Raw genomic sequence first — 24882 nt, 5'->3', positions numbered from 1 at the left:
TTGTGTATGTGTGTTATCTAAAGATACAAGGAGGTTACAGCAGTGATTTACCAGATGTGGATATGAGTACATTTAAATCATCTTATGTTAAGAAAATATTTATCATCTGTTTATGGAAAGATAACTTATTATTATTTAGATATGTTTACATGATTCTTACTAAAATATGTAATACATATGCCTTTTCTTTTGCTTAGAATGGAAAAAAAATAATACATGAGTCTACATTTTTAAACATGAAACTATTGCAATCATCTAAGATAAAGATAACTGTGAGTGTTTCAGGTTCCTGCATTCCAGTGCTTAATTTTAAAGATAAGTAAAATGAAATTCAGGAATAGAATTTTGATTAAATTCTGGTATACCTTCTACCACAACAAATCTCTCTGTGTCTGTTTCTTTCTCTGTTCCTCTCTCTCTCTCTCTCTCTCTCTCTCTCTCTCACACACACACACACACACAAACACACACACACACACTCTCACACACTCATACACACACACTCTCCCTCTCTTTCTCTCTCCCCCTTCTAATGCAAACAGGCACACACACACACACACACACACACACACACACACACACACACAATAAATGGTACTGTATTTCCTGGCCTTGAGTGCTTACCACTTTTTCTAACAAAAAGATCTTCCTTTCAAACAAATAGAGGGGTGTAAAGGTAGCATATACAACCATGTGAGCAGACTGTGTTGCTGAAGAACCTGTAAAAACAAACATATATTGTGTCATGGAAATTTTAGCCAAATGGGTCTGTCTGAGATCATTCCAGTCTGTTCAAATTCCTTAATGAGCTTATCTTTGCTGGTGAAAAATAGGTAAATGACTCAATATATTTAATAAGCATTAAATTTTGCATGTGTATCTATTTCATAGAACATCTCATTAGTTTTACCTTGATCATAATACCATCTAATTTTTTAAGAAATCATTTTATGTCATTGTAAAAAAAGTTATCACAAAAACTCTATCAGCCAATGTCATTTAGAATAGTCTACAAATGATTATGTTCAAAAGGATAAAATTGACATTTTTTAGTTCTCCTAGATAAAATGTTACTTTGAATTTAAAGAAATCCAGAAGTTTCTATGTCATGTCAAGAAGAAAGAAAATATAAATAAAGTAATCCTTCTATGAAGAAGGAAAACTTAGACAGTAACTTAGTTTATATATATTGCCATATATATATATATATATATATATATATATATATGGTCAGAAAATTCTTATTTATTTATTTATTTATTTATTTCCAGTATAGTTAGCATACAATGTTATATTAGTTTCATACACAAAACTGATTGCTTAATATTTAATACTTCTGAGCATCACATAATTTTTCATGTGTTTTTTTATTTTTATTATTTTTTTTTTAATTTTTTTTTTCAGCGTTTATTTATTTTTGGGACAGAGAGAGACAGAGCATGAACGGGGGAGGGGCAGAGAGAGAGGGAGACACAGAATCGAAAACAGGCTCCAGGCTCCGAGCCATCAGCCCAGAGCCTGATGTGGGGCTCGAACTCACGGACCGCGAGATCGTGACCTGGCTGAAGTCGGACGCTTAACCGACTGCGCCACCCAGGCGCCCCTCATGTGTTTTTTAACAGACCTGAAATTACATATTTAATTCAATGTGCTTTTGTTCTTTAAAGATTCTGGCTAAAACAATGTAGTTTATTTTCTTTTATTGTCTTTATTTTTAATTAGAAAGTTTTGTTTTATTTCTTTGCAAATTCAAACACTAATATTTAACTCTATTAAATATTTTTTGGAAGAATAATATTTTTAGAGATGTAAAATACAAATCAGATATTAATAAGGATCTCTCTAGAATAGATTAATATATAAAATATGCCAAATTTATGGAAACATATTTTTACATTTAAAAATTAAACTATGTATGTTTTTCATGGAGCAGAGATCTGAAGCCAGGCAAATTTATATATATATATACACACACACACACACACACACACACACACACACACACACACATATATAATTTATACAGAAGGAGACATATACTAGACATATACTAATACATATTTATATACACTAATATATAATTATATTTTATATTTATATAAATGTTTTATATTTGTATAGTTTATATAATTATACATTGATATTTATGGATCTTATATAATATATTATATCTTATATAGTATATAGTATATATATTATATAGTATAATAAATTTTATATATTATACTATATATAACAATATATAACATATTATTTGTGATATGTTAATATATAACATATACATTTATTTATTAGTATATGTCTCTAAATGTAATGTCTCTAAATGTAATAAATACATTTATTTATTAGTATATGTCTTTGCATAGAAGGTGCAAACCCTTCTATGACTGTTGTACCATAAAAACTTGGACAAACTTGACCTCTGTCGCATATGTAAGACTTTGCCCAATATGCATACCAATTTGAGAGTTTAACAATTATGGGCAAACTGAAACAAGCTTATTTAGATATGATTGAACAGGAACCACATTTTTGTATTCCCACATTGTATGACAACTTTTACAATTCAAAATTTTCCAACATTTCAGGAAACAGCTAAAATAGGTATTATTCTGGAAGACTGAAAGCTTACAATCTGACAGAGACTGCAGAGAGTATTGTACATCTGATGAGGGTCTTGATCCATGAAGTGACCATTTGAATTTTTCCTTTTCCTTTTCTTTGTCTCCATTTTTACTCTTCTTCTTCCCAAGGTCTTTTGCATCTGCTTTTTCTAACACATTAAAAATATATAATAAATCTTCTAACTATAAAACCTCAAACTATATTACTTGCTCAGTTATTATGTTGGAAAGGAGGCCAAACAGTAGTGTTATTTAAATGTAAAACAATAGCCATAAATTTCCCAAAATACTACTCATCTCTAATTAGAAACATCAAAATAAAGCAAGAGAAAACTGAAAATTGACAATGCACTGTCAAAGACATGAAGAATTATTTATTATTGACTACACATAATTTTGTATTAAGTGGAGATGATCATTTGAATATAATTTACATTATACATATTAATTAATATATATACTTATATATTATATATAATTCTGGCTAATTTTCTCATTTTAGAATAAAGCTAGTATTTTTATTCCTCCTACTATATCATAAGCTCTCTATCTGCTGTTTCCTCCACGTAGAACACTCTTCTCTCCACATACCTTCATCTTTCTCAAGAAATCCCTCTCATCTTTGCAAACCTAGCTCAAAATTACTTAGAGAATTTTACCCTGATGCCCTAGACTAAATATGAATTCCTGTAGTTTTCTGAATTTCCCTTCAGGTCTCATGTCCAAGTATATGGTTATAGTTGTTTGTTTTTTTTTTTTAATTAACATTAGTCTCTCTCACTAGATCATAAATGCTAGGAGCTAAGTTCCACATCTGATTTTCTTCACCGAGTTATCACTAACTCTTGGAACATTTATTGTTATTCTACTCAGCAAGCAGTAGATTTTAATGGATGGATGGACAGTTGTTAATTTGTGATACATGCAAAAAGTCTTCTAAGTTCAAATTAACTTGAGAAATATTGCATGAAACAAATTTAATCAGCTTTCTTGGTTTGCTTTCTTTCATAAACTAATGCACACTAGGTCATTTAAAGAAGGGCTTATGATAAGCAGATATCACTCACATACTTGATCTTGGTATGTTTTTAAGGAACATTTATAGAAATAGTTTCTCTGTGGTAAATGTTGGTAGATAAAATCTTGATAAGGAATAATTTGGACAAATTGTCAATATTTTATAAAACAATTATTTGAAATATCATTATAAAGGCTATCAAGGTATATAAAAAAAGCTAAGTATATTCTAGAATATCTAATCCTACTTTACTGTAAAAGCTTTGTTGCTCATATGCATAGCTATGTGAAATATTTTAGAAAATATAAAATAAATAATTATTCAATATATTTCTTATTTTATGATCTTATACTTTATAAAATAACTTGAAATTATTTTATTTTAAAATTTGAACTTCTACCTTGCAATAAATGGTCAGGTAATCATAATCTGTGTCTATTTCACATTTTCTTGGTGGGGGCAATAAAGACAAAAACAGGACAACTTTCTCTTTTGTTGTTTTGGTCCATTCCACTCTACATATAACATATAAGGTAGATAAGTTTGATGGAAATTAAAAACTTAATGTCTCTTCCTATATTAACACTATACTATCAGTATCATCAAAATATATAGTTGCCTTTGATTTTTAAGACAGTAAAACATGGAACGATAACTACCATATAGTAAACAGCATTACTAGTCCTAAAATTCTACAAAGAAAGGATCGTAATTATTTTCATAACACTTAGTAAATGACAACGACAATAAAAAGTCATTAAATTCAGCAATGATTATAAAGCATTTGTATATAACAGTCATGTTGAATGGCATTGTAATAGAAAATCTCTTACCCTTTGGAACTTTGTCACTTTTCTCAGGTGCCTTTAATGCTGTCACTGAAGTGTCAAGTTTGAATTCTTTGCCATCTTTCATTTCTTTGCCATTCTTCACTTCTTTCCCTGCCTCTTTTAATTTGGTATCTACAACAGTTGTTTTGCTTTCAGAGCTGGACTCATCTGACAGCTTAAACTCAGGCAATATTTCTTTCAAGAGCTCCCAAACTTTGTCCGTATATCCTGGGCTTAAATAAAACACACCAACATTAATTTCCAAATTGAACTTTTTACTCCACCATTGATCATCAAGAAATTACTGACAGAAAAATCAATTGACAATTTCACAAGACTAATTTCAATAGTTACTTCAAATTTCAATAGTTACTTCAAATAGATACATTTATCCATCCAACATGCTTTGATTGAGTACCTACTGTGTGCTGGGCTTTGCTGATGCAAAGAGACCGAACAGAGTTCTGGTTCCAAATGGTGGTGTAAGATTCTGAACTTAGCAATTCCCATGACACACCAAACCTATAACTACATATGGAACAACTTCCTCTGGAAAAAAAACAAAAACAAAAAAAAAACACAAAAAAAAAACCCTAGCTGAGTGACTCCTATACATTGCTGAATTAGAAAAATTGCTGAATTAGAAAAAAACAAAAAAACAAACCATACCGATGCAGCAAAAGTTACCCCAAGAGGGAAGTTCATAGCAATAAATGCCTATTTCAAGAAACAAGAAATATCTCAATTAAATTTTATACCTCAGGAACTAGAAAAGAAGAACAAACAAAACACAAAACTAATAAAAAGATGAAAATAACAAAGATCAGAGTGGAAATCAATGAAATAGAGCCTAACAATACAATAGAAAAAAAAAATCAATGAAACTTAGAACTGGTTTTTTGAACAGATGGACAACATTGAAATATCTTTAGCTAGACTCACCAAGAAAACGAGAAGACTCAAATAAAAACTGATACTACAGAAATACAAAGGATCACAATACAATCTATAAATAATTATATGACCACAAGTCAGACAACCTAGAAGAAATTGATAAATTCCTAGAAATGTACAACCTACCAAGAGTGAATCATAAAGAAATAAAAAATCTGGACAGACCAATTGCTAGGCAGGTGATTGAATCTGTAATCAAAACAATCCCGACAAACAAAATTCCAGGATGAGATGGCTTCACTGGTGAATTCTACCAACATTTAAAGAATAATGAATGCCAATTCTTCTCAAACTCTTGTGAAAAAAATAGAAGGAACACATTCTAATTCATCTTACAAGGCCATCATTACTTTGATACCAAAACCAGACAAGGACACCACAAGTAAAGGAAATTACTGACCAAAATTTGTGAAGAACATAGATGCAAAAATCCTCAACAAAATATTAGCAAATCAAATTTAACAATACATTAGAAGAATAATACACCGTGAACAAGTGAGCTTAATCCCAGGGATGTGTGTGAGGATGGTTCAACATTTGCAAATCTGTTTCATACACCAAACTAATGAAATGAATGATAAAAACCATAAGGTCATCTCAATAGGTGCAGAAAAAGCATTTGACAAAGTACAACGTCCATTTATGGTAAAAGTTCTCAACAAAGTGGGTTTAGAGAGAACATACCTCAACATAATAATGAAAAATATATCTTTTCCTCAAGGTCAGGAACAAGACAAGGATGCTACCTCTCACCACTTTCATTCAACATAGTATTGCCAGTCTTGACCAGAACAAGTAGACAAGAGAAATAAAAGGCATACAAATTGGACAGGAAGAAGTAAAATTGTCACTATTTGCAGATGACTTAATATATGTAGAAAATCCAAAAGATACAACCTAAAACTGTTAGAACTAATAGATGACTTAGGTTAAGTTGCAGGATACAAAATCAATATACAAAATATGTTGCATCAGAAAGACAAATAAAACAATCCCATTTACAACTGCATCAAAAATAATGAAACATCTAGGAATAAATGTACCCAATGAGCTGAAAGACTTGTACACTGAAAACTGTAGGACATTAATAAAAGAAATTGAAGAAAGCTCAAATAAATGGGAAGACATTCTGTGCTCATGGATTGGAAGAATTAAGATTGTTAAAATGTCCACACTACCCCAAATCATTTGATGCAATCTCTTTCAAATTCTAATATTTTTCACATAAGTAGGGATCATCTTAAAAACTGTGTGGAACCACAAAAAACTCTGAATAGCCAGAGCAACTGGAGACAGAACAAAGCAGGAGTCATCACACTTCCTGATTTCAAACTACGTTCTAAGTCTATAATGATCAAACAATATGCTATTGACATACAGACACTTAGATCAATGGAACACAATAGACAGTGAAAAAATAAACCCACATGTATAGTCAATTAACTTATGACAACAGAGACAAGAATACACCATGTGAAAAAGATAGTCTCTTCAAGAAATGGTGTTGGAAGAATTGGATAGCCACATGCAAAAGAATGAAATTGGATCACTATCGTACACCATACACAAAAATCAACTCATAATGGATTAAAGATTTGAATGTAAGACCTAAAACCACAAAACTCCTAGAGAAAACATAGGCATCTTGACATTGGTCTTGACATTGTCGTTTTTGTTTTTGTTTGGATTTGACTCCAAAGACAAGGGCCACAAATGTAAAAACAAATTAAGTGGGACTGTATCAAACTGGAAAGCTTCTGCACAGCAAACGAAATGACCAACAGAATGAAAAGGCAATCTATTGAATGGAAGAAAATATTCTTAGTTTTTTTTTAATATTTATTTATTTTTGAGAAAGAGAGAGAGAACATGAGCAGGGGAGGGACAGAGAAAGAGGGAGACACAGAATCCAAAGCAGGCTCCAGGCTCTAAACTGTCAGCACAGAGCCTGAAACGGGGCTCGAACTCACAAGCTGTGAGATTATGACCTGAACCGAGGTCAAACGCTTAACCAACTGAGTCACCGAGCCACCCAAGAAAATATTTTCAAATCTTATATCTCATAGGGAGTTAAAAATATATGAAGTACTCATATACCTCAAAAGCAACAAACAAACCATCAAAACCCAAAATGTTCAATTAATAAATGGATAGAGGATCTGACTGGACAATTCCCCGCCCCCCCCAAAAAAAAGACATAGGTACATTAAAAGATATTCAGCATCACTAATCATCACTTAAATGTAAACAAAAACCACAATGAGATTTTACTTCATAACTGTTAGAATGACTGTTACACAAAAAATAAAATAAAAGTACAGTTGTGGTGAGGATGTGGAAAAAAAGGAAACTTTATGCACTCTTGGTGAGATTGTAAGCTGGTGCAGTCACTATGGAAAACAGTATGGAATTTCGTCAAAATACTTAAAAAAAGAACTATCATACAATCCAGAAATTCCAATTCTGGGTTATCTGAATAAAAGGAAAACATCAATATGAAGAGATATGTGCACCCCTATGTTTATTGCGCATTATGTACAAGATCTAAGATATGGATAAGAAAGGTGTGGCATATATATACAACGGAATATTACTTAGCCATAAGAAAAGATAAAAATCCTTCCATTTGTGCACAACATGATGGATCTAGAGGGTATTATGTTAAAGGTAATAAGTCAGAGAAAGACAAAAACTGTATGTGTGTACATGTAGAATCTAAAACACAAAACAAACAAAAGAAAACAGAAACAGACATGTAGATACAGGAAATAAACTGTTGGCTATCAGAGGCGGAGGCATTAGGGGTTGGATGAAGTAGGTGAAGGGATTAAGTAGAAATTCCCAGTTATAAAAATAAGTCATGGTGATGCACTGTACAGCATAGAGGATATAGTCAATGATATTGTCACAACTATATCATAACAGATGGTAACTAGACATCATGGGGACCACTTAGTAGTGCGTAAAAATGTTGAATCACCATAATGTATGCCTGAAACTAATAGGAAATTATATGTCAATCACATTTCAGCTTAAAGAAGCGAGGTGGCAAAGTGCTCTATTCCAGATGAACTACACCGACATCAGAGAAATGTGCCAAGAAACAAATATTCTCCTCATTTGAAATTGCCTTCTTACATCCTCTCAGACATATCATTGATTATGTTCCTATTATTATATGGAGAGTTAAAGGGTTTCTTTTTTTCTTTTCAGATGGTAAAACTGCACGAGTGGAAGGAAAACATAAGAGGCAAGGCCAATAATTGCACGTAGACCAGTGCCTCCTTTTGGTACTCCCTCAGGAGAGTGGAAGGGAAGGTGTCTGTTGGAAATGCCACAAAACACTTTCCTCCTAGCTGATTTTCACACGGGAAAAGGTTCCAGTAGTCAACACTAGTTCTCCTTGACCATGTACAACCATGGAAAACCATGAATGTGACTGCAAGGCCCTCAGAGTCTTTCTCTTCACACTCAAATCCTTCCTAGCAACAGAAATATTCTACTCCTGAACATACCATGTGGCTCTGACAGTATCATTCTCCCACCTTCAATGCCCCTCTCCTTCCTCTCCTTCAATCAAATCCAGCCAACGGCAAAGGCTCAGACCAACTCAGAACACTCCACGAGGCCTTATCTGACCCCTACCAGCATCCTGGGCCGATGGCCATTGCTTCCATATTTCAACTTAAACGTTTCTTGACACTCTTTTTTCATGACATTCTTTTCATTTAAAATTATATATGTATACATAAAATTGAAATTTTATAGCATAATTGTAATTTAAAATTATATGAATAATGCAGCAGAATGTTCATAGGAAAATACTCTTCAAATTGTGACATACATACATCAGAGATAGTGTATATCTTTTACTTTTCAGTTGTATTTAGGAGAAAATTGATAAATTTGAATGTTTGGGTCAGTCTCACTCTTCTTTAGACTTTTCCCCATTTGCAAAGATTGAGTACCAACTACCATATATCTTTCTAGATAATATTAAATAATCTAGTGACAGTCACTAGACAGGGAAAGAAACTTATAGTAATTATGTCTCTTCCATACATTAGTATTTTTTCTGTCACCTACTCACTTATCTTAAGAACAACCATATTGATAGGTCATTTTACTCTCATTTTACGTATAAAGAAAGATATATTACTTGCAAAATTCACATAGCTTGAAATTGAAAGTGCAGGAACATAAACCTAGGTATATAGTTCTGATTCCTGAGCTCAAGCTTTTCTGCCTCATTTTCATAGAAATGAGCACCCATAAATTCATGCAAATTGGACATCTAAAATTGCTCAACATTTTTATTAATTTTAAAGTGGTCTCCTTATAATTCTGAAAATAGATGAATACTTTTCAATTTTCATATATGATTTCAGTGTATGATTCTGGCAAGAGACAATTCACGATTCTTTTGACTAATTTTCTAGTTGTGAATGATTTTAATCTCCTATTTCTGTACTGGTCTCCAATGGACTTCTGATGATTTCATGTCCCTGCTATCTTTATTCACTTCCATGCAGGAAAAATTAAGCAAAATTATAAACATTCTATCAACACTGAAGATAAAAATTTAGAAAAGCCCATACTTTTACACCTCATTCTGTCTCTACCTCTCTCCATTAATATTGTCCATATAATGTCAAGAAATATTCTGTTTTATTAGGTATCAAAAAAAGGATTTTCCATGAGATGACCCAAAAGAGTGTTGTCTAGATCTTTCCTTAAGATTAAAAAAATAATAATAAGATTATCTCCCCTTTCAGGAAAGTAGTCCTTTGAGGAAGGGATCTATGCATCCACTTTTTCCCTGCAGATATTTTTATTTGAACCAAGCAATAGCTAATTTATCCTGCTGAAATGATGCTTTAGATGGTAAGATCCAAGTTACTAGGGACCAAATTCAATCTCCTCTAACCTGGACCCTTTGAGAACAGTAGCTTCCCAATATCAGTCAAAGATCAGAGATGATCCAAACTGATAACTGAACTATGGATTTGATCTTCTTATAAAACACAACATCTGAATTGATGATATGTTCAGATGTATCAATGTAATGTTTTTCTATGCACTTTGACCTGATTAATTTCTTTTTTTTTCTTTTTAACATTTATTTATTTTTGGAGACAGAGAGAGACAGAGTGTGAGCAGGGGAGGGGCAGAGAGAGGGGGAGACACAGAATCCTAAGCAGGCTCCAGGTTCTGAGCTGTCAGCACAGAGCCCGATGTGGGGCAAAAACTGATGAACCACAAGATCATGACCTGAGCCAAAGTCAGGCACTTAACCGACTGAGCCACTCAGGCGCCCCTGACTTGATTAATTTCTACTATTAATGGTAATATAACCAAATTGTGTGTCTATAACCTTTATGTACTAAATAAAAGTACTTGTGAAATATTTAGTAAGCATTACATTAAATGGCCTCTCTTGTTTGGACATAGACAAATATTTAGAATCACAGGAAAGAAAGACTGTGGGCTTTGGACCCAACAAGACTTAGATTTGTATTTTTTTCTCCTCCAGGTACAATGTACACAGCTTTGGGGTATTTGACCACTCTGGGCTTCAGTTTCTTCATTTGTAATTAACATATATCCAGCTAATGAGGTCATATGAATGATTATATGAGATAATATTTTCAGGATTGTGATTTTTAATTAGAAATAATATATTAGTGTTCCTAATGCCTAACAGGTATTTTATTACTATTAATTATTTCCTAATATATGTGGCTAATTACAAGTTGCCTTTATGGGCTAGAGAGGGCTATTCTTTTCGTTTAAAATTATATGTATACATAAAATTGAAATTTTATAGTATAATTGAGAGAGAGAGGGATCGAGAGAATCCCAAGCAGGCTCTGCGATGTCAGCACAAAGCCTAATAAGGGACTTGATCTTACAAACCGTGAGATTGTGACCTCAGCTGAAATCAAGAGGTGGATGCTTAACCTACTGAGCCACCTAGGGCCCCCATATGTTTCTGTATTAAGTAAGGTTAGTAGTTGTATAAGTATAAAGGGGCACCTGTAAACATGATAAATAACATGGTTTTAATATTTGCAATTCATATATTTATATATTAAATTCACAGTATTCTTTTAAAAACAGAATTTATCCTGAAATTCTCAAGGAAGTTTATATAATACTATAAAATATTAATACACTAAAACATTATTTTCACAAACATTTTGTAAAATATGAGATTTTCTTTATATTTTCTGAAAGCTTAATAATACTTTAGTTAAAGAAACATTACTGGGACAGAAAGAAAAATACATATGAAGAACTTAATGGTAAAACCTACTGGAGAGGAATCACTTCTGGTAACCATCCGGTAAGCGCATGAATCACCGTGAACTCCCCTAATTCTCTCCTCTCGGCTACATGGATGCTAAAAAAGCAAATGCGCAATAGCATAGTTAATAACATTTGAAAACATACACAAAGAGATATATAAGCACCGAGAATCTTTAGTAAGCAGTGATATAATAATAAATGTAGGGGTCATACGGCTTATATGTTAGAGTAGAAGAAAATACTATTCCAACAGCCAGATGATTCGTTTTGTTAAAGCGCTTAAAGGAATCCAATCTAAAAGTTCATGTTTATTTTAAAAACACACTATACGTCTTATTTTAAAAAGATGTAAGTTAACATTCATGTCATATACACAAAGCATATTCAAATATATATTATAAAATATATAAATTTAGATGATATACATTGTATATATTCAATGTACTATCATATTCTTTACAAAATAGAACCATGTCTTTTTATATTTCCGATGTTAGCTCCTATTCCAGGATGCCCATGAGGCTGGGTACTAAATCAGTCTCATACATAGCAGGTCAAGGCTACATCAGATAGCCCTAATTTAGTCCTTAGATAATCTCAGAGAGATGACAAATATCTCTTCTATCCAATACAAATGAGTAGATCTGCCACCGTAGCATGAAGTCAGAGGAGAGTATGATGACCCAATACCACTCTGCTCATTTTAGTCCCTTTTTCCCCCAAAGTGATTGGTCTATTTGCACTGAGACGCAGAAATGCCACAGCCCTGTTCTGGCCAGGAGTCACACTGGCAGTTTACCACATGCCAACGGAGGGGATTAATGATATTGACCAGACGTGTTCTTTTCTTCAGAAAGAAATCTTACTATCTTAGTCACATGTTCTAACATTTACAAACTTTTATTGGTTTGTTGCTCAGACGTTATGAATTTTGATGTGCCTACACATGTCACAGATACCAGAATTCTCCTGGGAAAGTTCACAGTCTAAACTATGAATAATCACATTTAGGAAGTGACTGCATACCTCATGCGAAGAGGGTCCTTTCCTTTGCGTAGCGCACAGTGAGAGTGAAATACTTACTACACGTTAATTTTTTAATGTAGAAAGCTAAAACTCATATTAAAATAATTGCTATATACTATAAAATTTGAGAAAAAAATGCAGAGACAAGTATAAATTGTACCACAAGTATACAGGCAGCCACTATAATGCCTAAGAAATGTCTTACATTTAGTCTGGTCCTTTATTTCTAAGCTGGATTTATTTATTTTTTAAAATAGCAATAGTTCTATTTCTTAGGAGGCTCTAAAATTCTATGGAACTATAGCTTTAAGAAAGACAAAATACCACTCCAATTTTCCAGGTCACCCATTTAGCACTTCACTGGCATTAATTCAGCTCCAGTTCTCAGAACTTCAAGTTAGGTCTGAGAATTAGGAACATTAGGAACATCATTTTCTTTCAAAACAAACAAACGTGGTTGTCACCAGCGTGAATACTCAGTTCTATTCAGCTACTTTAAAAGATCTGGGCTGAGTTTTTTGGTTTTTTTTTTTAATCATTGAAATTAAGAGTTGTGAGCTTGGTGAAACAAATTCTGAACAGAAGATCGAAGGTTGGTGAGAGAAAAGAGATCTGTCTAGGATGTCAGTGGAGTGGCTTGTTTTACTGTGTAGCCTTGGGAAAGAACAAAGGAAGCTGAGCCAAAGGAAAATCCAGACAAAAAAACCAAAATGGAGTGCCCTTCTGATGGACAGAGCTCTGTTTACAGAAGGGGAAGAGGCTGAGCAAAGGGTTGCAGTGGTCTGTTGGAGCCCAAGGGCATCCTGCTGACAATGAGATGCTGTCACACCCTGCAGGAGGGAGAAGGGTATCAAATTCAGGGTGGCTCAGTATAAGTGAGAATCCCCCCCACTGAGGAATGATACAAAGTTGCCAGGCCTTTGCAACTCAAGCATCTAAAATTCTTTTTGCATGGCTAGGGCGGGGATGCGTTGACCTAAGGTCTCTGTAGGTGGGAGCCAAGAGGATGAATGTATGTGGCAGACACATCTCATACATGTTGATGCACAAGACATGCAAGCATGGAAGGCATACGCAGATTTCACAAGAATATTGAAGCAAATGGAAGAAGTTTTTATCACAAATGTATTAAAAGGGAGCAGTGTTACCAAAATCCTGAGGAGGATATCAAAAACATTGTTATCCTTCAGAAGAGCTCAGGTTTTCAAGATTATAAATTATTGCTGCATGTACAGAACCTAAAACTTTAATTGGATTCCAGTGTACATGATTCGCTATTAAGATGAACCAGTACTTCCCCCTACAAAAACCACCTTTTTCTCCTGCTGAGGTGAAACACTATTTTTCACGATCACCTTCTGTTCATCGTAAGAAAGCACTGGATATAGAATAATTTTTGAGTATTTTCTCTTGAGAGAATTTTGTCTTATTGCTGGATAACCCAATATTTCAAATTAGTGGTTTTGGTATTTTTATATCAAAACGTTTACAGTGTTTGGAAAGAAAGCTATTTTAAATAGATTTTTTTTAAATGAAGCTATGGGATATAGATGTATAGTTTTTTGTTGTTTGTCTTTTTGTTTTTATGCGAGTGATAGTTTTTCCGTCTACATACTCAACATTTGCCAGCTTAATGATAGCTTTACACAAAAGCATTGGCCAGAGTTCAAAGTCATAGGTTGTGGCTGGAAGCAATAGATTGTTGTCTTCATCAAAAGGCAGAAAGTCATCAATAGTTATCTTTCTCCAACAACCCTAAAAATGTGAAGAAAGGAAGGTACAGTTAGTGATTTACATTATTTTTTCTCATATATTATTGTATACTACTGATGTTATTATTTACTCTTTCATAATTTTACCTTACCTTCTTACATCTAAAGACTGGTGTGCTGGTTTTCAATACTACTGTGGCTGAGAATTTCAGCTGTTTTATTTAATTTAATTTATTTTATTTTATTTATCTGTATCAGCAGTCATTATTGATGAAACCTTATAAACACATTCTTGGGTGCCCATCCTATATAATGCAGTAAATCACAGTGTTTCAAACAGCAGAACCAAAACATTATACAACCATGGATAAGTTTGGTCATAATTAAATAACATAATCATAACACAAATTCTCCAAGTATAAGTAATTATTGTTCACTCTGATAGACTCAGTGACTTTAAACTTCCAATTACCAGAGTCCTTTTTACTCCTAATTAAAGATCTAATTTTTAACATGAAGTTAATTAATACTTTAATAAAATGATTATATATTTACCTGTATGCATATTACTTCACAGTTAAAAGTTTGGGACAAATGGTAACTTTAATGGTTATGAATGCAAATATTTTTTAAACTTTGGTTTTACATGCAAAATTTTACTATGAATTTATTCTTTTGCCCAAGAAGTATTTTCAGCAGTGATGCAGGCATTGTGAACCCCAAGTCTGCATTAACACCTGGCCTATAGCAGTGAATTGCTTAGAGTCTAGTGACAGGAGACATATAGGCAAATAACATAAAACATAATATTTTCATGGTGCTCTAGGACCAGAAAAGCAAGTGTGACAAATATTGCTTGTGCAGTCTTCACAAGAAGGTGACATCTGAACTAAAGATTCAAAAAACATTAGTTTTCCCAGTACATAGGGGCAACAGGGGCATGATTTCTTTGTATGGGACGAGTAACTCTGAATTCATATTGCCTTATTTAGTGATTTCATGTCTTTCTTTCTTCTCTAACGGGTCATATAGGGCAAGACAGGATTAAAACTTAGGTGTATAGCCACTCCCTCTCCTAATTTCAAATGACATGACCCAAAAGAATACACAATGAAATAAGCCAGAGACAAAAGGACAAATATTTTGTAATCCTATTTGTATGACATATTTGGAAAAAAGCAACCTTACAGAGACAAAAGGCATACTTGAAGTTCCCAGGGGTTGGGGGTGGAGGGGAATGAAAGATTATTGTTTAAGGGGTACAGAGTTTCCAGTTGGGATGATGAAAAAGTTGTGGAAATAGATAGTGGTGATAGTTGTACAGCATTGTAAGAATACTTAATGCCTCTGAATTGTGCATTTATAACATTCAAAATGCCAAATATTATGGTACATATATTTTACCACAATGAAACCTCGTAATATGAGAACAATTTTGAACGAACCAACTAGGTTCCCACGAAAGAAATGTTTTAAAGCAGACATAAGCACTTAAACTAAACCAGTTCAATGAGTATCATCTACTTACAGCTGATCAATAATATATTTCGATTGAGAATGCTTTCATTCCTAAACACCATTGAACTGTATAGTCTAAATAGATCGAACTGCATGGTACATGAATTGCATCTCAGAAAAGCTATTATGAAAAATACACCGGGATAAGTGTTCAGTATTACATTTAAAAAGACACTTTGACTAGACTTATAGCAATTTTCCTGGGAGTTTTTTGATTCTTTCATATTAAAATTTGGTTGGTGGCTTCCTTAAGGTTTATGAAGAAATTAAATGTTATATATGTAAATATAAATGTTACATATGAATATTATATATATGAGACCTCATCATAGAACATTGACTTTATTTATTTGAGACTTTATCTTAGAACACTGAAATTTTTGAAATTTTATTTTAGAGAGAAAGAGAACACGAGAGAGAGAGCAGGGGAGAGGTAGAGGGAGAGAAGAAAGAGAGATAGAGAGAGAGAGAATCTTAAGCAGGCTCCATGCTCAGCATGGAACCCAATGAGGGGCTCAAACCCACTGCCCTTGGGTCATGACCTGACCCGAAATCAAGAGTTGGCTGCTCAACCAACTGAGCCACCCAGGTGCCCAACACTGAAACATTTTTACACTTTTTTTTCTTACCTGCATGTAAAAGATGTACATGGGGCAGTTTTTACTGAGCTTACTGTGTTAGCACCACATAATTTGAAATGACCATCAAAATGTTTAATTACTTAGCACATTTATGAAGAAGGATGCTTCCTTTATTAGTATAAATATACATTACTAAGTTACTTTAGAATATAGTCATGTTCAAATTTTAATATCTTCCACACTTGAATTCTAGGTCAAGATAACTAAATGGCTACATATATTTATATCCTCTGCCTCCTAAGACCATGCTAAAGGGATAATAAAAAAATATTTTCGGGGGGGGGGCTTGGGTGGCAGGGTCGGTTAAGCATATGACTTTGACTCAGGTCATGATCTCGTGGTTCATGATTTCAAGCCCCAAGTGGGTCTCTGTGCTGACAGCTGGGAGCCTGGAGCCTGCTTCGGATTCTGTGTCTCCCTCTCTCTCTACCCCTCCCCTGCTCATGCTCTGTCTCTCTCTCAAAAATAAATAAACATTAAAAAATTTGTTTGTTTGTTTTAATTAATAGCATCAATCACAATTACAAAAGATCAAGGAAGGAGCAATCAGCAGACAGAGATTTCAGCACGTATCTGAATGAACATAATTATATAGATTAGGATAGAACCCTAACAGCACTCCCCCACTTTCAGCCCAGTAACAGGTGGTGCCCTTCCCATACAGGGCCTGAGGGTGAAAGTCTGACTTCTGTGACTGTCCTGAAGTAAACAGGGCAGTTTCTCTTCCCAGTGGAGTCAGCGGGCAGAATTGTGACTTCTATCAACCTCCTGCAATAAAGAGGAAGTGCTTTCTGCATTAGTAGAACCTGTTGGAGGAAGTCTTATTTCCACACTCTACCCATGCAGGGATGAAGCAGTACACCTCCCCCTCCTCAGCTAGTGCTAAGGACACTGGGGGATCAAGTCCTATCATGGGACAACAAAGGAGTGACAGAGCAGAGTAGCATTGCACAGGCTTTATAAACCAAATTAACATATGAAGCACAGCCCACAAAAGTGAGCCAGGATGTGCACTCCGAATCTAAACAGGTTGACTACTTGCTAAAATAAAAAATTTAATTAGCAATCAGTCATACAACATAACACTAAAGATGTCCAGGAAACTGTCCAAAATTACCCATCATGCAAAAACCAGGAAAATCTAAATTTCAATGAGAAAACACAGTCAACAGAGTACAGTGCCAAAATGACAGGGAATTTAGAATTTTTAGTTAAGAAATCTAAAGCAGATGTCATAAAAATGCTCCAGGAAGCAACTATGAATATTCTTTGAAACAAATAAAAAATAGAATACCTTATCAAAGAAATAAAAAATATGAGGAAAAACAACAGAAATTTTGAAATAAAAAAAAAACCCTTCATAGGAAAAGATCAATAGCAGAACGCAAATGGGAAAGAAATTGGTGAATTGGAATTTAAGTCAATAGAAATTATGAACAACCAGGAAAAATAGATTTTTACAAATGATAGGAACCTCAAGGACCTATGAGACAGTGAAAGAAGATATAACATGCATGCCATCAGAGTCCCCCCAAAATGAGAAAAAGAATGTGGGGCTGAAAAAATATTTAAATGAGTAATGACTGAAAACTTTCCCAAATTTTCTTAAGACATGACCCTACAGGTTCAAGGAGCTCAACATATCCCAGAGAGGATAATCTCAAAGAAATCTACACCCAGACACATTACATTCAAACTTCTGAAAACTGGAGACACAGAAAAAAGCCAGAAACCAGCTACCTGGCGAGAAAAGAACACCAAATCGCTCTCCAGAAACCACAGAGGCCAAAAGGAAGTATCAGACTAGTTTTCAATGCTGAGGAAAAAGGCCTGCCCAACCCACAACACTGTATCAAGTGAAAATACCGTTTAGGAATAAGGGTGAAATAAAACATTTTCAGATAAAAGAAAGTTAAGATAATTTGTCACCAGAAGACTAAGAAAGGATGGTGAAAAAGAAAGAAGAAAAAAACATAAATAAAAACGGTAGTGAAAACAAGACAAAAAAAAAAAAAAGGAAATGACAGAAATCTTAGGACATCAGGAGTGAAGAAAGAGTAAAGAAAAATACAAATATACGGCTAAATACAATAAAGTATTCTTTGCTTCTCGAGCTTTTAAAATTATATTTGACATTTGAAAGCAACATTTATTTTATAAAGGTTCTGAATATGTATAAAAACATCTAATCAATTATGTTATAAAGGTGTAAAGGGACCCAAATGGTGGTAAAGGGTCTATATTCTAATTTAAGTGGTAAAATGCTGGTATTACTAGACTGTGATAAGCTAAGTATGTATATTTTAATCCCTAGAACAACCACTAGAAAAAAAAGTAATGCTTAGAGATACACTCATAAACACTAGAGATAATTCAACATGGAATCCCAAAGAATGTTCAAGAAAATACACAGGAATAGGGAAATAGACACAAAAAAATAAATAAATAACAGAAGTAACAGAGTAAGCAAATAATACAATGACAGACTTAAATCCCAATTATATCAAATATAAATTGCACACAAATTAAGGTGTAAGAAAAAAAGAAAGAAAAAGAAAAAAATAAAGTGTAAGAGCAAAGTGGATATATTTATGAAAATTAAGAATTTGCATATATTTGAATAATTCCACATGTAGAAATCCCAGAAAAATAATCATAAATGGGCAAAAATATATACACATGAATGCTATTTTACAGAATTGTATTGGTAAAACACTGGTCATAATCTAAATATCAATAAGAAATTAACAAAAAATGTATAATTATCATTACATTCAAACAATGGAGTACAAGGTAGATTGATATATTAGCATAAATAATGCCCGTAGTTAGGGAAAAAACACATCATAGAACAAGAAGTATCATATGATCCCATTGTTGCTATAAATTATAAATAGTGGGTTTCATATATTTATAAGATACAAGTTTCTATTCAACCAGAATACCAGGTAGCCATCTTTCAATCCCATGGATACAGTCTCTGAGAAAACAAAGTCCTTGTGTTTGTCATTTAAAAATTGCATCTACCTATTTATTATCACTGTTATTAGTATTCTATGTTCTTTCAAGGACTGCAATTCCCATTTCAAAGAATGGACCAAAGTAGAGAAAACCAGCAGGAGAGTATTATAACCTGGCTTGTGTATTTGCCTAACAAACAGAACTGTAGGTTGCATTTGCAGATCACATGATACTGTACACAGAAAATCCTAAATACTCCACCACAAAACTATTAGAGGTAATAAGTAAATTCAGTAAGCTTGCGAGATACAAAATTAATATGCAGAAATCAGTTGTGTTTCTATATACTAAAAATGAAGTAGCAGAGAGAAAAATTAAGAAAATAATCCCATTTACAATTGCACCAAAAAGAATAAAATACTTAAGAATAAACTTAATCAGGGAGGTGAAAGGTCTGTACTCTGAAAACTATAAAACATTTAAAAGAAATTGAAGACAACACAAACAAATGGAAAACTATTCCATGCTCATAGATTAAAAGAATTAATTTTGTTAAAATGTCCATGCTATCCAAAACAGTCTACAGATTCAATGCAATCTCTATGGAAATACCAACAATACTTTTCACAGAACTAGAATAAAAAATACTTAAATTTGTATGGAACCACAAAAGACCCCAAATAGCCAAAGAAATCTTGAGAAAGAAGAACAAAACTGGAGGTATCACAATCCCAGATTTCAGATATACTACAAAGCTGTGGTAGTCAAAACAGTATGGCACTGGCACAAAAATAAACACATAGATCAATGGAACAGAATAGAAAGCACAAAAATAAATCCATAATTATATGGTCAGTTAATCTATGAAAGAGGTAAAAATATACAATGGGGAAAGGACAGTGTTTTCAATAAATGGTGCTGGGAAAAAATGGACAGCTACATGCCAAAAACTGACACTGGGCCACTTTCTTACCATACACAAAAATAAACCCAAAATGGATTAAAGACCTAAATGTGAGACCTGAATTTATAAAACTCCCAGAAGAAACCATAGGCAGTAATTTATTTGCCATCAGCCATAGAAACTTTTTCTTGATAGGTCTCCTAAAGCAAGAGAAACAAAAGCAAAAATAAACTTTTGAGACTACATCCCCCCAAAAAAGTTTGAAACAGCTGAGGAAGCCGTAAAAAAAGGTAATATAATGAATGGGAGAAAATACTCATAAATTATATACCTAATAAGGTATACAAAATATATCATATCTAAAATATATAAAGAATTTATACAACTTAAAACCCAGAAAACCCACAAATAATCCAATTAAAAAATGAACAGAGGATCTAAACAGACATTTCTCCAAAGAAGATATACAAATGGCCAACAGACACATGAAAATAAGCTCAACATCACTAATCATTAGGGAAATGCAAACCAAAGTCACAAGGAGATATCACTTTATACCTGTCAAAATGGCTAGAATAAAAAGACAAGAAATAATAAATGTTGGTGAGGATGAGAACCCTTATGCACTGTTGGTGGGAATATAAATTGGTGCTGCCAGTGTGGAAAATAGTATGAAAGTTCCACAAAAAATTAAAAACAGAAATACCACAGGATCCAATAATTCTACTACTGGGTATTTACCCAAAGAAAACAAAAATACTAATTTGAGAAGATACGTGCACCCCAGTGTTTACTGCAGCATTATTTACAATAGCCAAGATATAGAAGCAGCCCAACTGACCATGGATATATGAAGAGATAAAGATATAGTGTGCGTGTGTGTGTGTGTGTGTGTGTGTGTGTGTGTGTGTGATGGAATATTTTTTGGCCATAAAAATGAATGAGATCTTGCCATTTGTGACAACATGGATGGATCTAGAGGGTATTATGCTAAGTGAAATAAGTCAGTCAGAGAAGGACAAATACCATATGATCTCACTTATATGTGGAATCTAAAAAACAAAACAAATGAATAAACAAAAAAAGAAAAAGAAAAAAACACACCTATAAATACAGAGAACTGGTGGTTGCTGGAGGGGAGGAGGGGGAGAAAATGGGAAAAATGAGTGAAGGGGAGTGGGAGATACAGTTTTCTAGTTATGAATGAATAAGTCATGGGGATAAAAGGTACAGCACAGGGAATATCGTCAAAGGTATCATCATGGTGTTAGATGGTGACAGACAGTAGTTACACTTGTGGTGAGCACAGCATAATGTGCAAACTTATCAAATCACTATGTTATAAACCTGAAACGAATGTAAACACTGTGTGTCATTTATACCTCGACAATTTGAAAAACTAGGTTGGATCAATATACGAATATAAAATACATATATTTAGGCAAAATCCCTGAATAGAAAGCATCTAGATGGTAACAGCTTCTTATATATTTGTTACACATAGTAATGAATTTACTACGAGGATAGGGCATTGGATGTTCCATACGCAGTGCTATGGGGAAAAATGAAGCAAAAGCAGGTGAGATAAAGTGCGAGGGTTTCAGATACAGTGGAGAGTGAAAGCTTCAGAACAAGTGTCTTTAACACTGAAACTAGAAGATACTCAGGCATTGGCTATTGTGTTCTAAAACAAACAAACAAACAAAAAGTATTATCCAAGTATTCCATATGTAAGCAAATTATCATTCATATAGCAATCATATATAAAGGAAAATAGACCACAATATTTAAAGTTACCCAAAATATATAACATACATATTCGAAGTAAATATAAATTTGGAATGCACATTCCAACTGAATGAAAGATGAATCAAAATACAATGATCAAGGGAAGACAAGCTGTAGCAGGATGATGAGGACTAAACCCTTTTATATATAGAATAAAGGATACATAATTATAAATATGTGTTCAAAGATAAATACCAATTAAAGTGTTTATTTAAAAAGCATGTGTGCCAAGAAAATATTGAAGCAGAAGAATATTAGGTGGATCTTATTCTAAAAAATCAAATCATACTGTAAATCCATAACAATTAAAGTGATATGGTATTTAAAAAGGACAAGAAAAATAGCAGGAGAAAATGGAGTCCAAAAACAAACACAAGTCCACATTGGAATGCAGTGTATGATCAAAGTAGTTTTCAAAATTAGTGGATAAGAGGCACCTGGGAGGCTCAGTTGGTTGAGCATCCGACTTCGGCTCAGTTCATGATCTCACAGTTCATGGGTTCGAGCCCTGCATCGGGCTCTGTACTGATAGCTCAGAGCCTGGAGCCTGCTTCAGGTTCTGTGTCTCCCTCTCTCTCTGCCCCTCCCCTACTCGCATTCTGTCTCTGTCTCTCTCAAAAATAAATAAACATTAACAATTTTTTTTAAATAAACAAAATAAAATTAGTGGATAAAAAGTACAACATTCAATATGTAATCCTGGGGCAATTCACTGAAATTTTAGGACAAAAAGGAAACCAGGTCTTCATTTCTCACTGTAGATAAATCAAAGACCCAAATAAAAAAAAAAAAAAAAAAAGCCCAAAATGCTAGATAATATAAGGGTTTTTTTTAATGTTCTTGAGATAATGATATCTTACATTAAATAACATAAACATCCTAGAGTCAGTTAATAAAAATAATGACATAATCAACTACATAAAAATTACAAGCCTCCATTGGGTAGAAGACACAAAGTTAAAAGACAAATTTCAAAGCACTTCCTCTACCCCCACATTTGTGATTATCTGCACAAATAAAAGAATACTTAGAGCTCTGTGACAAAACTTTGAATAACCTGTTTTATAAATAGGCAAAATACAGGCAATTCAAGAAGTATGTAAGAGATGCACAGATTTGATGGGACACTAGAGGACTGCACATCAGACCTTGGCAGGAACGAAGCAAGTTTGGGCAAAAGATGCACAGCCAGGCCGCGCTGCAGGAGCATGGGACACAGCATTGCCACCATCTATGTATATCCTCTCCACCCTCACATCCTCACTTAAGAGCCGTTGTTGGGCAAGTGAGCACCAGGTAAGCTGATCACATGCTTTCCCCCTGGCTCTAGCGAGAGGGGGAAAGAGGAAGGATCTTTTCCTCTGGCTTTCCTGGTGGAAGGTGGTAGCGGTGGGAAAGAGAGAAGGAAGGAATACATGAAAGAAAGAAGAATAGCAATAGTGTCGCAAATCTACCATTTGTCAGGACTTTTGCTAGTTTCTTCTACACAATTACCACATTTTCTCTTTACCTGTATTCATTCCATGACATATTTGATGTCTATTATCTTGAGGGATGTGGTCTCTTTGCCTCTGTGTGCAAGGGACCCTGAAGGGTCCATGGGGCCAGGTGAATGGATCTAGAAATGCTGAGAGCCAGTAAAGCTTTCTCTCAGTCTCAGAGGGAGAACATGGCCTTGCACGTCCGCGACGAGTGCCAACAAATTGCCTACAAAAATAATTCATATGGAAAAAGTTGTGTCTCAGGGCTCAACAGTTTGGCAACAGCCCTGCAAGCCATTCGTCAGATGAGACCACTGAGGAACCAGAAGAAGCCACTGGACATCACGCCCCTCTTCCCTCAAGGGCTACCTTGTCTAGCCTGCTCAAATGATTGGATCAGACTGAAACTTCCAAGTTGGACTACGTTTTTTTGTTTTTTGTTTTTTGCTTTAATTCTGAATACAGGTAGGTTTGCACCTATGAGGAATCAGTACAGTTAAAAAGAAATAAGTCACAGTTTTACTGTAAAACGGAATGTAGTGTTAATAAATGTTGCAAATTCACATAGAAGGAAATTCCCAAAGAAGGAAGGATGTCAGGAAGCAGAATGAAAGAAACTAACAGGGTTGGTTTACTATTCTGCTGATGCTCCTTTGCAATTCTTAATAACCGTCTTGAAGTTTATTTATTTTCAGAGAGAGAGAGTGTGTGAGCACAGGAAGGGCAGAGAGAGAGGGTGAGAGAGAATCCCAAGCAGGCTTTGCACTGCCAGAGCAGAACCTGATGCCTGGCTTGAGCTCACAAACTGTGAGATCATGACCTGAGCCAGAATCAAGAGTCGGATACTCAACTGACTGGGCCACCAAGGCGCCCCATAATTCTTAATAATTTTGAACTCCCTCCCACCTCAGTTTAAGTAAATGTGTGGAAAGTGGGGAGAGGGAAGCCAATACCGGGCCTTTGGCCTTGTCATTCTTCCCATGTTTACCTTCTGTCTATAATCCCTCAGCCCTATCCATGGTGTATCCTTACTCTCATTCTTCGGTGTACATTAAAACTTCAGAGTCTTGTCCCCCAAATCTGCCTCCTGACTGGTAAATAAGGAAGATAAAGGCA

The 24882-nt window shown here is 34.1% G+C and overlaps 1 protein-coding gene across 2 annotated transcripts in view; it reads right to left on the bottom strand.

Moving 5' to 3' along the window:
• The window catches only part of ADGB (androglobin), a 161608-nt gene that overhangs the window by 95750 nt on the left and 40976 nt on the right, over positions 1-24882 (bottom strand). For both annotated transcript variants that reach the window (XM_043592553.1, XM_043592554.1), the window contains exons 6-10: positions 14377-14516; positions 11743-11829; positions 4476-4705; positions 2633-2773; positions 625-719 (exon numbers count right to left, since the gene is read on the bottom strand). In XM_043592553.1, coding sequence (XP_043448488.1) covers positions 625-719; positions 2633-2773; positions 4476-4705; positions 11743-11829; positions 14377-14516 — 693 coding nt within the window. The remainder of the gene's footprint in view (positions 1-624; positions 720-2632; positions 2774-4475; positions 4706-11742; positions 11830-14376; positions 14517-24882) is intronic.

Source organism: Prionailurus bengalensis, chromosome B2, assembly GCF_016509475.1.
Source record: "Prionailurus bengalensis isolate Pbe53 chromosome B2, Fcat_Pben_1.1_paternal_pri, whole genome shotgun sequence".
Classification (NCBI taxonomy): domain Eukaryota; kingdom Metazoa; phylum Chordata; class Mammalia; order Carnivora; family Felidae; genus Prionailurus; species Prionailurus bengalensis.
Note: the sequence above shows the minus strand (reverse complement) of the source record. Positions and strands in the feature narration are given on the sequence as shown.